This window comes from Filicampus tigris, chromosome 9, assembly GCF_054856515.1.
Source record: "Filicampus tigris isolate MCC_2025a chromosome 9, RoL_Ftig_1.0, whole genome shotgun sequence".
Taxonomy (NCBI): Eukaryota; Metazoa; Chordata; class Actinopteri; order Syngnathiformes; family Syngnathidae; genus Filicampus; species Filicampus tigris.
In genome coordinates, this window is record NC_141225.1 from 18,205,414 (window position 1) to 18,218,549 (window position 13,136).

At 42.4% G+C, this 13,136-nt stretch overlaps 2 protein-coding genes and 1 non-coding gene across 5 annotated transcripts in view; 1 reads left to right on the forward strand and 2 right to left on the reverse strand.

Annotated features, from left to right (window-relative positions):
• Positions 1 to 1,349, reverse strand: part of LOC147142377 (vitamin D3 receptor B) — a 29,863-nt gene extending 28,514 nt beyond the window's left edge. The window contains exon 1 of the mRNA XM_086040779.1: positions 1,266 to 1,349. The gene's annotated coding sequence lies outside the window, so the exon portion shown is untranslated. The remainder of the gene's footprint in view (positions 1 to 1,265) is intronic.
• A 1,447-nt stretch (positions 1,350 to 2,796) lies between these two features.
• Positions 2,797 to 2,868, forward strand: trnaq-uug (transfer RNA glutamine (anticodon UUG)). Its single transcript has one exon. It is a non-coding gene; the product is annotated as a tRNA-Gln (tRNA).
• A 1,303-nt stretch (positions 2,869 to 4,171) lies between these two features.
• LOC147142379 (tensin-2-like) overlaps positions 4,172 to 13,136 on the reverse strand; it is a 32,269-nt gene continuing 23,304 nt past the window's right edge. The window contains exons 14-28 of one of the 3 annotated variants that reach the window (XM_086042006.1): positions 12,162 to 12,237; positions 11,815 to 11,944; positions 11,235 to 11,300; positions 11,022 to 11,132; positions 8,766 to 10,088; positions 8,535 to 8,676; positions 7,069 to 7,859; positions 6,874 to 7,005; positions 6,692 to 6,781; positions 6,504 to 6,581; positions 6,271 to 6,348; positions 5,811 to 5,979; positions 5,643 to 5,711; positions 5,380 to 5,409; positions 4,172 to 5,244 (exon numbers count right to left, since the gene is read on the reverse strand). In XM_086042006.1, coding sequence (XP_085898132.1) covers positions 5,100 to 5,244; positions 5,380 to 5,409; positions 5,643 to 5,711; positions 5,811 to 5,979; positions 6,271 to 6,348; positions 6,504 to 6,581; positions 6,692 to 6,781; positions 6,874 to 7,005; positions 7,069 to 7,859; positions 8,535 to 8,676; positions 8,766 to 10,088; positions 11,022 to 11,132; positions 11,235 to 11,300; positions 11,815 to 11,944; positions 12,162 to 12,237 — 3,430 coding nt within the window. In that variant the 3' untranslated portion in view covers positions 4,172 to 5,099. Of the gene's footprint in view, positions 5,245 to 5,379; positions 5,410 to 5,642; positions 5,712 to 5,810; positions 5,980 to 6,270; positions 6,349 to 6,503; positions 6,582 to 6,691; positions 6,785 to 6,873; positions 7,006 to 7,068; positions 7,860 to 8,534; positions 8,677 to 8,765; positions 10,089 to 11,021; positions 11,133 to 11,234; positions 11,301 to 11,814; positions 11,945 to 12,161; positions 12,238 to 13,136 lie in introns of all 3 variants that reach the window. The other 2 variants (XM_086042005.1, XM_086042007.1) reach the window with 2 other exon arrangements.

Here is a 13,136-nt window from a genome sequence, read left to right on the forward strand (position 1 = left end):
ATCCACATGTATGCGCCATCTCAAGCACATAACCATATTGTGAACCGCACCTCAAAAACTGTGGCGAGCTGCCGATTCACACAGTGGCTGGTAGTAAAGTGCGTAGGTGTTAGGTTCATGCTCGTCAATTTGTCCTGTGGCTTGGGCCTCGTCCAAGTCTGGCATCGGGGCCAGATTTGAGCAGCTACGCTAACAGGGATTTATTCGACTGTGTTACATCCATGTCCGACTTGTAATGTGGCTCGGCCAATTTGTGTCCTCGGATGCTCCGACTCTCAAATGGAGCCGGGTTGCCGTTTGGAAAGCATGAGGGTGGAAATCATAAATCAGAAACACTTGACCCACTTAAACTGCGGGAATTTGTATTCGTGGCATTTGTGCAGTGACATGAATAGCCTGCACAGTAGAGCTCATATACAGGCACATGCTTTTGGTCAGCCAGAGCTAAGCCAGCCAGAGTTGACTGTGTGCTCTTCAACAGTGCAGGCAGACTACACAGAACAGAAACAGTAAACACTCTTGTTCACATGCTTTACTTGTATGCATATGACTATGAATTTAGTGTTGTTGATTGAAACAGATTCAAGGTTCTGTGAATTGCAAGTCTCACCGGGTGGCGTGTGAAATGATAAAGAGCTACGGGGGTGAGAGTGAAGAGCAATACGTCGACACAACACAGATGCTCCACTTGCACTCAAAATATACGCGACAATCTATAATACCGCACAAAAATATTGCAATGGAAATTCCCTGCGTTGTGAATCGACTCACCCTGAATTAAGGCAAACCCAAGGTGAGGTTCACTTCATATTTAAATTAAAACATGTCAAGGATTTGTAAGACCTCAATGGACTGACATTTAGCGCAAACGAAAGCTTGGAATGTATCCCTACTCAGTTTATTGACTGGAAGAAATGACTGTTAAAGAGACAATATTGAAGGTTTACTGTAAAGTATTTATAAAAGTGCAGGAGTTTACTTTCTGCATTGTCTTAAACAATTTGTAAACTTGTCTAAATGAGAAAACATTTCCGTTATGGCTTCTACTGTCATACTAGTGAAAACATTAAGTTATGTTAAAGGCTGTTCCTGAAGTTGTAAACGTAAAACTTAAAAAGCACATGTACACAATAGGACTTACTGAAGTAAGACATTATACAGTAGTTACATGATCGTGGTCTAATGCAGAGATGCTGACTGGGATTTATTCATATGCAGGCCAAGAAACTCTATATAGTACTTCATACTGGAGTTCAAATGTTTACCTCCAGAGGCCCGAGCACAGCTGCAAGATGGACTTTCAAGCGGAGGGCTGAGCAGCCCTTCATGGAAGCCCCTCTGGTTCCCTCCTGTGGGAGAACCAGGACAGCGTTAATCACCTTTGGCTGGACAAGATGATCATTTGTGGATTACTGTGCAAGTCACTGACGGACAGCCGAGTGGTTCATTTGCCTGGGATCGGGTGAATGTGAGTGAGATTCTGTCCCTACATGTGACATGTACATGTGACATCAATCACAGCAGGATGTCCCTTCATTGTGCCCCGATTTTTTTTTTTTTTTTTTTTTTGTCGTCATGGGGTGATGTGAATGCACCCCACCTCGGGTGCTTTGAAATCCTATTCTGAATTTCAAACCCTAATTTGAAAACCCAACCCAATTAAAAAAGAAAAACTACTTTGAAACCCTAAACCTTGTTTGAAACCTTTACCTGAGTTTGAAAGCCAAATTTGAAACCCTAACCCTAGTTTAAAACCTCAATAAGAAACCCGAACCCTAGTTTAAAACCCTAATTTCAAATCCTAACCCGAGTTTAAAACCCGACTTTGAAACCATGATTTGAAACACATTTAAAACCATAATTTGAAACCCTAAAGCTAGTTTGAAACCCAATTTAAACCCAAATTTTCAACCCTAAACCTAGTTTAAAACCCTAATTTGAAACCCTAACCCTAATTTAACTTTACATTGATCTCTGCAGGATGTCTATTCAACATGCCCCTTCATCTACCATGGGTGACTGACATGCAGTCTCGGTAGTGGCGTGCAATGGATCCTCCCCTGGTCGTTGTCCGGGGTCCCTCCCTCTGCACGCCCCTGCTGTATGATGGCTTTGGAGACGTAAGCGAATCACCAAGAGTTTATGTCATGATGTACCACCTGTGTGCACAAAACAAAATCTTTTTCAACAGTGCAAGGCAGAATTCACAAAACATATTGCATATATGAAGGCGACCATACTTAGCTTTGTCATCACGCGGTAGTTGACAGGGCGGGACTATTTATGTGAATTGCTTTTTAATATGGCGTGGAAAGCCAATGTTAAACATGAACTGTTGAGTCTTGCGCACACAAGATCAATCACACAGACAAGAGATGAGACGTACAGTACTGTATTAGCACCAGACGTGTGGTTGTAGTTGAACAATTAACACTAACATGTAAATATGGATCACCTGTCAATGCTAGCCTATTTTCATACTAATCTTTTATAATAAATGCCTAAATGGACAAATTTGGATGTCATGACAAAAAAGGTAATTAACTACAAATTCTGCAAGGTTTTGGAATTTTTTGGGGCTCATTTCGCAGTCTGCGTAGCGACGCACTCTTCCCTAAAGCTATCTTTCATGTTAGCATGTCACGCTAACGTTAGCTTGATGGCGTTGCGTAAAAACTTACTAGATTTGTGGAAACACGGATTGTCAATACGTTCTCATCGACTGCTTAACCATTTTAGCCGCACCGTCTGTTTTCTTTTGGTTAAATACTGTGGGAAATGCCGGGTACTCACACCGGTCCCGTGGTGTAATGGTTAGCACTCTGGACTTTGAATCCAGCGATCCGAGTTCAAATCTCGGCGGGACCTCGTCCTTTTATGTCGTATGTTCGTGTAATTTGGGCATCGCTGTGGTATACGAAGTATGTTTTAGGATTCAAATATATTATATATTCGGACACCGTGAATGTATACGTTAAGTGATATGTACTTACAACCCGACACTTTGGACGGTCGTGTATGTAGAAATATGTTAACTGGTCTATATAAAATATATATTATATATATATATATATATATATATATATATATATATATATAAAAAAAAAGGCACATAATTGTATTCAGGTGTGAATTGTTGCCCTGCGACTGCCTGGTGACCAGGTCACGGTGCTTAAAAAAGATATAACCTACATACGGACACACATACATACTTTTTCAATTGAAAGTAACTGCAAACACTACCCTAAAAAGATTGTATATTGTACTTTAGCTTTTTGCATTTCTCCAGTACCATCAGGTTATCTATTTAACATTTCTCATGGAATAACCAAGCATCCACATTGTGTTTTTGCAGCACTTTATTTCACACAATTCTTTGGAGGCATAAAATATATTACTTCTTTTACAGACAAACATTATGAAAATTACATTTGTGCTGGTTATAATGATTGTAAAAAACAACAACAAAAAATAAAGCGAGTAAAATAAAAAAAATAAAAATCAAACTTTAAATATATTTTTACAATTTATGTCTTTGGTTTGATTGAGGGTTTTTTTTTTGTGTTACCAAGGATCTTGGTTATTTTGTGAGAATAGAAGCAAATTAAACTGGTCAAGACCAAATGTGTGGTCATTCTGAAGCATGGAGAAAGTGAGGTAACGTCTATGTTCAAAATGAATTTACCAGTGTGACATGTTTCCCCGATTGTGACACATTCCAGCTTTAAGGCATGATTTTGTTATTTCCAGTCACAAAAAAGTTAATATCGATATTCTCTCTTTGAATTGGTTGATTAGTTTATGGCTGTGTTATTGAGTTTGTCTTTTTGTGTGATTTTGTGTATTGGCTCAGACTAGTCACTAGTGCATTCCATATCCCGTCATCTTAAATACAATTACGGTAGATGTAGGTGTTTCTTTAGTAATACGGAAGAAAATACTGCCTGTCACAAGTACTATGTATTTAACTGATGATGTTAAATGTATCTGTATCAATAAATTGCACTCATCAAATCACTTTTCTCCCTCACTTTCGGTCAGATTTTCCAAAAATACCTCAATCTCCAAATTTATATTTATTACTTAAACATTCCACAGTACCGACAAACATAAACATTCTGCATGTAACTCTAAATATTGATGTAGCAGAAACAGACATTTGAATTTGAAATGTTTTTCACAATATTTAAGTGTTGTTAATACACAGTATTGGGTGTATTATTTGGAATATGCTCCAAAATGCCTGCTGTTTCAAAATCTCTAAACATCATTCATTCATTTCAACAAACAAGTATATTATTGTTCTGTAATTGTTTGCTTTGTAAGCTGAAATAAAATGATAGAGTTAGGTTTCCATACATTGCACAGGAATTGGATTACAATAACTTGGCTGTGTGTGGTTATTAAGTACATTAATAGAGGGCATATGGGGGCTACTATTTGTAGAAAGCCATTACAGCATGCACACCTGCATGAATGCAAACTCCAAGTTAGCTATAAACTCTTCATTAGATGTACAGTGCGGTGCATAAGCCTTAAATCACCATTTGACATGTTGTTTTAACAATCCTCCAACAACTACGGCACCAGAATGTAACTCAAATGGAGGACAACTTCAGGAAGGATGAATTGTAAAAGTGAAAGCGTTTGTTGTTTGTCCTTCTATTTGCGAGACTACGTCCAGGTTCGTGACAAAAATATGGGTTGTGCTATTAGATTCTGTGCAGTGGACGGTGACTCAAATGTTTAAAATGCAATCACGAAATGGAAATCATTAAAACATGTTTTTTTGGTGTAACCTGCTCACATTGAAACATCAAATTACTCGTAACAAAGAAAAACATTCCTTCTCTAGACAGCAAAGTAATTGAGACACAGTGGAACATAAGTCAGTGATGACTCAATGAGTAACTCCACACAATCGGAATAATTACAGATCCTCTTTGGCGATAGTATTTACTGACAATGTCAAAATAACTGCGTCAAAAAAAAAAATCAAAATCAACACCCAAAACAACAAAGTCAGTGGTGGCATAAGTCTCTTGCACCGTGCATGCTGAATGTCAGAATCCCTCTTGTCTTGAGTGTTTTCACATGTTTCATCTTCGTAGCTGCGGTCCTAACATAACCTTATTGATAAAGTTGACAATGGCCACAGCAGGTTGCTCTGGATCCAGCTCTGCAAAAAGGTGACACACATTCTCTGTGCTGCTGCCTGTCCGCCTGGCCACAAAACCAAACATCCTGGTGCAAAAATGAAAGAAATTTAAAAACTAAAACTCAGAAGATTAGCCTTTTTTTGTTGTTTTTTGTTTTTTTTGTATGAGCAGCATATGCATTTTATGTGTTAATTGCCGTGCAAAGAACTCAAGCACTTACTTGCTGGACGTGCTATCACTGTTAGTCCATCTGAAGCACGGCACACAAATAGAAACAGAAGACAATTGCAGGAATACATAAATCAGGAGCTCAAACTGATGAACAAGACTAAGTAGAGACTTGCAAAATAATTGCATTACAAAAAAAAAAAGGGGGGGGCACGCACTGATGTTTCTGCCTTTAGTGATAACTGGCTGGAGGTTTGTAAGCACACTCACATACACACACAATTTTTTTTTCTTTTAACTATTGCTAGGTCTCACCTCTGGTCTTGGGGATCAAGACTGCTGAAAGTCACACTGCTGATGGGGTAGTGCCTACGGAAAAATAACCTGTGCAAACACAACCAGCATCAGAGAACTGAGTACAGTTTGAAGTGTGTTATCATGAACATACATCAGATTGTATATTTAATGATGTAACTGACATACCTTCTTTTGCTGTCAGTTAGAGTGATGCCCTGAGAGGAAACTTTAAAATGGACCATTGTTGCAGCAGGACGTGGACTCAGAGCTAATGTACTTTTGGTTGCTTTGGAAACTGCTTCCGGCCCCGTTAGTGATTCCGTTTCCACGGAGTTCAGGTAGAGAACGTTGCAAGCTTCAGAGAGATCACGATCATGTATTCAACACGGTGTGCGGCATTGTGAGGCTTTATTGACCTCTGCTGGTCAAAAGTAAGAACTGCAAAGACCCAGCTGCACAACCTTCCATAAAGCACCCGTCCATTTTCTTAAGTGCTTGTCCACTGCACACCTCACAGTAAAACACACGTGAGAATCCCGCCCTCCCATTTTTTTTTTTTTTACTATTTATAGCAGACTGAACTCCAATATTTTACTTGATGGAAATATAGCTTTAGGTCAGCAGAGTACTTCAATACAAAAGTTACCTGCGCCCTGTTTAAGGAGGTCAGCCGCTGTGCTTGTGTTGGTTACAGTCCTTATCTCCTGAAGATCCCCGAGCAGATCTAAAACATTTGCATACTTGTGTTATTTAGCATCACCTCATAAGTGATTTTTTTTGCTTGTTTTCCATGGGAAAATAGTGCACAGTAGAACCTCCAAAGTCCAACCCCAAACCCAAAAGTGGTATAATTCGCATAGCAAAATAAACCAAAATTACCTCTTTCTGGGATGCGAAGGGCACACGGCAAAGAGATGGGTGTGATTGAATGTTGGTACACCAGCGCGGATAAACTCCCTAAAGCAAGAATAAGTTAAAAAATGAACAAAATGTTTACAGGTGAAAAACATGATAGCATGTACCGAATGTCACACAGAACGGAGATAATACAGAGAAAGTTAACTCACCAAAATACGCCTCATTCTGACAGCCTTTGATTTTGACACCCCGCGGCGCTGTCTCAATGAGGAAATGCCGCACTAGCTGTTCCAGGACATCTGCTGTCAGATCATGAATTATGTGCAGGAGGTGTGTATGAAACTGTCTTTCCACTACAGATAGAGAACATGTCTAAAATCGGTGATAATACCTGTACTACCAGTGATGTTGGCATTAGGAGGAGGCGTGGCCACTTTGAGGGCCAGCCCGTAGGCACCTTGGAACGAATTACTGTCTCTGATAAGGAAAGTTCCCGGTTCCTTGTCTTTCAACACGGCTATGGCTGTGGAGGAGAGTAGGAATGAGGTATACACTGAAACACACCAGTCGTTAGGTTTGAACTCACCTTGGTCTCTGGAGATGTCTGGTTTGTACCAGTACTTTGAGCTATCTTGGACAAACTTTGCATTGACCCTGATGTCTTCCCTGCTGCTGCTGAACTGCGTGTACGCCTGCCGCTGCTCCGTCATAGTTGGGGGCAAAATCCCACCGTGCGTCGGTGAAGGCGCTGGAGAGCCTCGTAGATGAGGGCCGTGCCCGTTAAGGGATCCCGGCGTTGATGAAAGTCGTTTCTTCTCTGGGAGTGGCGGCTGAGCGGCTGGGATGGTAATGGCAGTGTAGCCGGTGTATGGGACGCGGGGGACACTTAGCAAAGGGTAGTAATAAGGTGCGAGGGGGAAAGTTGGCGTGTGGTAACCATCAGGAACAGGTGACGGTGGTTTGGGGTCAGGTGAGCTTTCAGGTGTTAGTCGATGCTCTGGTGGATCTGTAGTCGACGGGCAGCTATGACTCGGGGACTCAGTTGGAGAATTTTGTGAAGAGTTGTTGGAAGGGCTCGGACCGGCAACTTGTGTTGTGGGGCTGCCCGATGGGCCGTCGCCAGGCGCATGTGAGCCATTGATTTGGTCTTCCACTGGGGTGATGATGATAGTGGTCCTTTGAGACTGAGCAGCATCCTCAACGTTTTCTTTGACTTGTACCTCCTCAAGTTTCTTTCCATCGGATGCACGACTCTGAGAAAGTTCACTTGGTGGTATTGTGTCGGAACTTTGGGATCGTTCTTCTGTCTCGGCTATTGTAAGCGTTTCGGTTCCATTTGTGTTGATTTCCAGGACTATGGAGGCTTCTTGACTTAAGCTGCAAGTATGAAAAATGGTTAAACTGCTGCGTAATTTATAAATAGCTGAGATGACCATTATGCATCCTCCAAATGTCTAACTATAGGTATGATGACAGTGAGTTGCTAACAGACCAGTCAGGTTTTTTTTTAGCCCGAATGTTTCTTATTAACACCTACACATTTTGGCAGAATTAAATTGTTAAAAGCGAGGCAAAACTTTAAACGATTTCAAGACTATAAATTATGCTTTAGTGTAAGCAAAAAAAAAAAACCATATCGTCAGGAAAGCAGTTTATTTCCATATTTAGTTCAGAAAATCTAACAATGTACAAAAATATATGCCTTAACATAAACATATAAATTCATAACTAAGAACAGAACTGTTTTTGACAAGAAAATATGCGTCTGCTTTTCAATCAGCAAAATATGTTTAAAATATTAAAACATAGAAAAGTTTAAAATGTGTTTTTTTCAGCTTTCAATGTACTCAAAGCATTTTAACACCGTCTCAGTGTCACTGTTCCATTAAGTGTGAGAGCTGAATTCTTCACCAGTCACCAAATGTACATTTGTTTAATAAATACATTTAAAAAAAGGTGACCTGTTCCGTGCACATTGCCATTTTTACAATTGTAAATACACTGCGCTGATGCCGATTCATCGAAACCTCAATTAAGCAAAGGTTTACCTACCTGTCTTCAGTGTGTGTGGGGCTGCTGCCACCAATGACTGTATAGTCATGATCAGAGTCCAGAGTCTGTGTGCTTGATCTGTCATGTCTACCCTTGGAAACCTGCGATATGTCAACCTCTGCGCTAGGTATGGCCATTTCCACTTTAAAAAGTAAGGAGAAAAAAAAAAAAAAATCAGATGAAGGCAGGATGCAGAATACATTATTCTTCGCTAGTCCCGTCCTTCTTTACCTTTGAGATGCTCCTGCTGCTGATCTTTGGCTCCCGGAGGGGTCTCTGGAAGTCTCCCGCTCCCAAGAGAGGGGCTACTGGCAGGCAGAGGAGAGGCTGACCCAGAGAGGTAACCAGAAGCATAACCCCGACTCCCACGACTCTCAACGGGAGATGATTGATAAGGAGCGCAGGGGCAGGACTGACGTGGAGGCGGAGGGGTGTGATATCCGCTGCTGGCTCCATCCCGCATGTCCATCAGAGGCTGCGGGCTAGGATAACTCTGGATAAACCTTTGCTGCTCTGCACCCTGTTTTAAAGCAGCAGAGTGACAGATGTGATATGGAGGGACGGCGGATTTACATTGCCAGAAGTCAGCTTCTCTTGGCACTTCCCATGGGTTTTTACTTTCCCACAATGCCTCTCTAGTCCGTTGTAATCCCACTGCTTGGTCTGCATGCACGGACTGGAGCACTCGGACTGAGGCCGCCTGGTGCTCCCGTCTGCTGGAACACTCTCGGCAAGGACACCCGGGGGACTGATTTGGTGGAGCAAAGAACATCTCTCTGTATGGGCTTGAAAGTAGTGACTGGTGGGAAAGGTGAGTGGCTGGGGCTTGGCTGGCGTAATGGAAGACTTGGCATTCATCATTGTAGTGTCTGCTCGAAGCTGGAAGGGTGTGACCATGTGAATGTTCTGAAGCGGAATAAGGGAAGCACGGTCTGTGGAGACAAGGTATGGATGGGGCCGGCTGTTCCCAAGCTAACTCTGGCAACGGATGGACACTATGGCGATGACAGAGCTCCATATGAGTCAAATGAGGTGGAGGGGACACAGACTTGGATGGTAAGGCTGGCAGAGTTTGACTTTTGGGATGTTTTTTGATGCTGTTGCAGCATCCAGCGCAGTGAGCATTAGATAGGCACGGCTCTTGCTCCCATTGCCGCCCCACGTCCCCGCACTTGATACCCGCTCGACCACAACGCGAGTGTTCTCGCCTTAATCCTCCTGAATTTGACAGGTTTGCGTCTTCTAAAATCTCTGACGCTCTGTTCGTTTCTTTCCCACGTGCATTCTCTCTTGTTTCAGTTTCTCCTTTTTCCGTTAGCCTGCCAGTCGTCTCGCTTTCAGCATGAAAAGTGAAGGGTGAGTGGTTCTCGATGTGATCAGAGGGCACACGGCTGGAAGTGCTGGTGAGAGTTTGCGACTGGTTGGCAATCTGTGTCTTCACTGTCGGGCTGCTGGTGAGGCACCCGTTGGGTGAGGAAGTTGGGCCCGGTCCTCGTCGTTTTCTCACCTGTGCGTACAGGCTACCATCCAGAGGGCCCCTTGTATGACAAATATCTGGTGGAAACAGGAAGTTATGAAGTTATGTATGAGACACCTGAAGAAAGACTTAAAACGGAAGTCAACCCAAACATTTTTTTTTTTCAAGAATATGTTCCCAGCAGGCCCACTAGTTGAAACACGGCATTCTGATTCATTTTGCGTTTGTGGAATATAAGTTAAGCAGAAAATGCACTCGTTTTTAGCCATTTCCGGGGGCGGCCATTTTGTCTTCTGTCGACTGACCTGTTTTCTGAATCTGAGCCGTGATTGGTAATCGTGAGCAGTTGTGATGTCATTTTCAGCCAACAGAAGACAAAATGGCCACCCCCAGAAATGGCTAAAAACGAGTGGATTTTGTTGCTTAACTTGTATTCCACAAACGCAAAATTAATCATAAGTTTCAAGTAGTGGGCCTGCTGGGAACATATTCTTGAAAAAAATATGTTTGGGTTGACTTCCGGTTTAAGGCTTGGACTGGGCTATACTTTACACTCGTAAGTAGAAATGCATGACCGCAAATGACCATCATATATCCCAACAGACTTTGTCTTGTTTTTCTGGTGCATACCACAAGTGGATGAAGTGAATGAAGTTGGTGAGCTACAGTTTTAAAGCAGATATATATTGGCAGTAGCGGCTGATGGAGTTTCTCCACGGGCGGGGTTTAATATATTTACTGTATATATCGTGATATCGCGATATTGAAATTGCCACGATATATCGTCATCATCATGTCACGGTATTAATAGCAGCAAATCTGTTTGAAAGCCCAAGTTGTTTTCCATTTGTGCAGTTCCAGCACCTTCTGGTAGTTGTTTAATTGGGTGTCACTTGTTCAAGACCCACGCTAATCATCAATAGGAACGCATGACTGGCCAAGCTTATTTCTTTGTGAATGCTAATCTATTGACTAGCTGCCACCGCGTACATGGGACACACTAATCTTACTCTCTGGGCTGTCTTGATGGTGCAGGTTCAAGTTCTCATAAGAATCCCATTTGACCACTGGATCTGAGGTGTTGTAATTCACTTTGATGGAGGCATCAGTTTTCTGGTTTTCTTGAAAGCATACATGAAATTGTAAAAAAAAAAAACAAGTAACATACAAAATACTGTACATAGAAAAATACTCTCAAGACTTCAAAAACCGGAAATATTCACCGTTTATTTTTTCCGGCCTGGTAGAGAAGATAAACTCCACTGCAGCATCACGAGGAAACCTGTCATCTATAAAAAGAGATGCTTGTAAACAAAATGTCTAAAATAGAACTGTGACTACAGAGATGATAAAAGCACTCACATTATAATGTGAAATGTGAGGTGGAAATAGCACATAAGTCATAAATTTAAATACTGAAAATTTCATGAGGAAACAACACATCAAAGGTATTGTTCATCACTTTAACTGAAAAGTTAATAATTATTTTATACATTGTAAACAGGCATCACATTGTAGCACATCTGAATGTAAAGAGACCGCAGCTCACTAAAACATTCAAACAAGCACCATAGTTGCCTGAGTTAAGTAAGACTATTAATAAGTTATGATGACCATGTCCGAAAAGTACAAATACTTTTCTAATTATATTATATTTGCTATAGTAAATGAGTCTTTGTTATGGTCATATTGTTTTACTCTTAAGTACTTTTCACTCTTTCTTCCCTTTTCCAAAACGTGGCCATTGATACAATTTAGCTTCAGTGGCATGAACACTACACTATGGAGCATCCTTTATTTCACCTGTGCAGGCTACGTCAAGATCCTTTTTACCAAACCACAGCTGGGCGCCATGAATGGTGCACGTGTGGAACTGGATCCTGAACACCACCTCTCTCTCTGCCGCCTGGCTCCGCCGATGATAGCACTTGACCTGAGAAAAAGGAAAGAATTTTTTAAAAAAGGTTCATACGTGAAATCGTTGAAAGCTATTTGTACTACATGGGCAAACATATTGGGCCACCAGACCGTTACTCCGAAAGGAAATGAAACATGGAAAAGAAAATACGGTGTAAAAGTAGTCTTTCAGTCTTGTACACCTTAACCAATTTGATTCTGTGATATTGTGCATGTGACGTGCATTTTCTCACCATAATATCCCCCTTTAACAACAACGCCGGTTCCATTGTCACACACAGCTTCCTGGATCGAGAATTCTGAGGGTTGCTGGAAACGCACATAAGTGGCAATAAGAGCTTGATTACAAACGTGCATAAGACCAGTCAAAACACGTCTCTGTCGAGTAAAAACATTTCGACTTCCGGCGCCGCGCGAGTGGCAGCCCGCTACAGTAGCTCCGGCTCATCGGTGAGCCTTTTCGTGTGTTTTTGTTCTTTAATATTACTCTACCTCATACCTTTTTCGTATAATTGATAGTCGTAACTTGCGTAGCAATGGACACCCAAACTGCGGTATTCTTGCTGCTGCTGATTGCTATTTTTTGCGCGATCGTGTCCGGCGACTTGGCTCGGAGCCGAGCCCCCATTGTTTACAGCCGGAATCAGCTGTTAGCACTCCGTGCTAACCATGCGCCGGCTCCCGGGGCGAGACCCGATATCCCCCGTGAGCTGAGGAGGAAGAGACGGGGATCTCGTGCGGGGGTTAAACGCCGGGAAAGGAGGAGACGATACCATCCCGTCCTCCCGTCTGTTATCATGGGGAATGTTAGATCGCTCCCCAACAAGATGGACGAGCTAGCGGCGCTTACCCGGCACGAGAGGGACTTCCGGGAGGCTAGCCTGATGCTATTCACGGAGTCGTGGCTAACAACGCTAACGCCGAACGCGGTCGTAGAATTGGACGGCTTCCAAATCATACGCGCGGACAGGACGCTGGAGAGTGGAAAGAGGAAAGGAGGAGGGCTGGCTGTGTTTGTGAACGATAGATGGTGTAATCCTGGGCACATCACGATTAAGGAGCAGCTTTGCAGCAGGGATATTGAGCTGCTAGCTGTTGGCATGAGGCCATTCTACATCCCGCGAGAGTTTAGTCACGTGATCGCGGTGACCGTCTACGTCCCACCAGCTGCCAGCTGCGACACAGCCTGTGATGTCTTGACTGCAGCA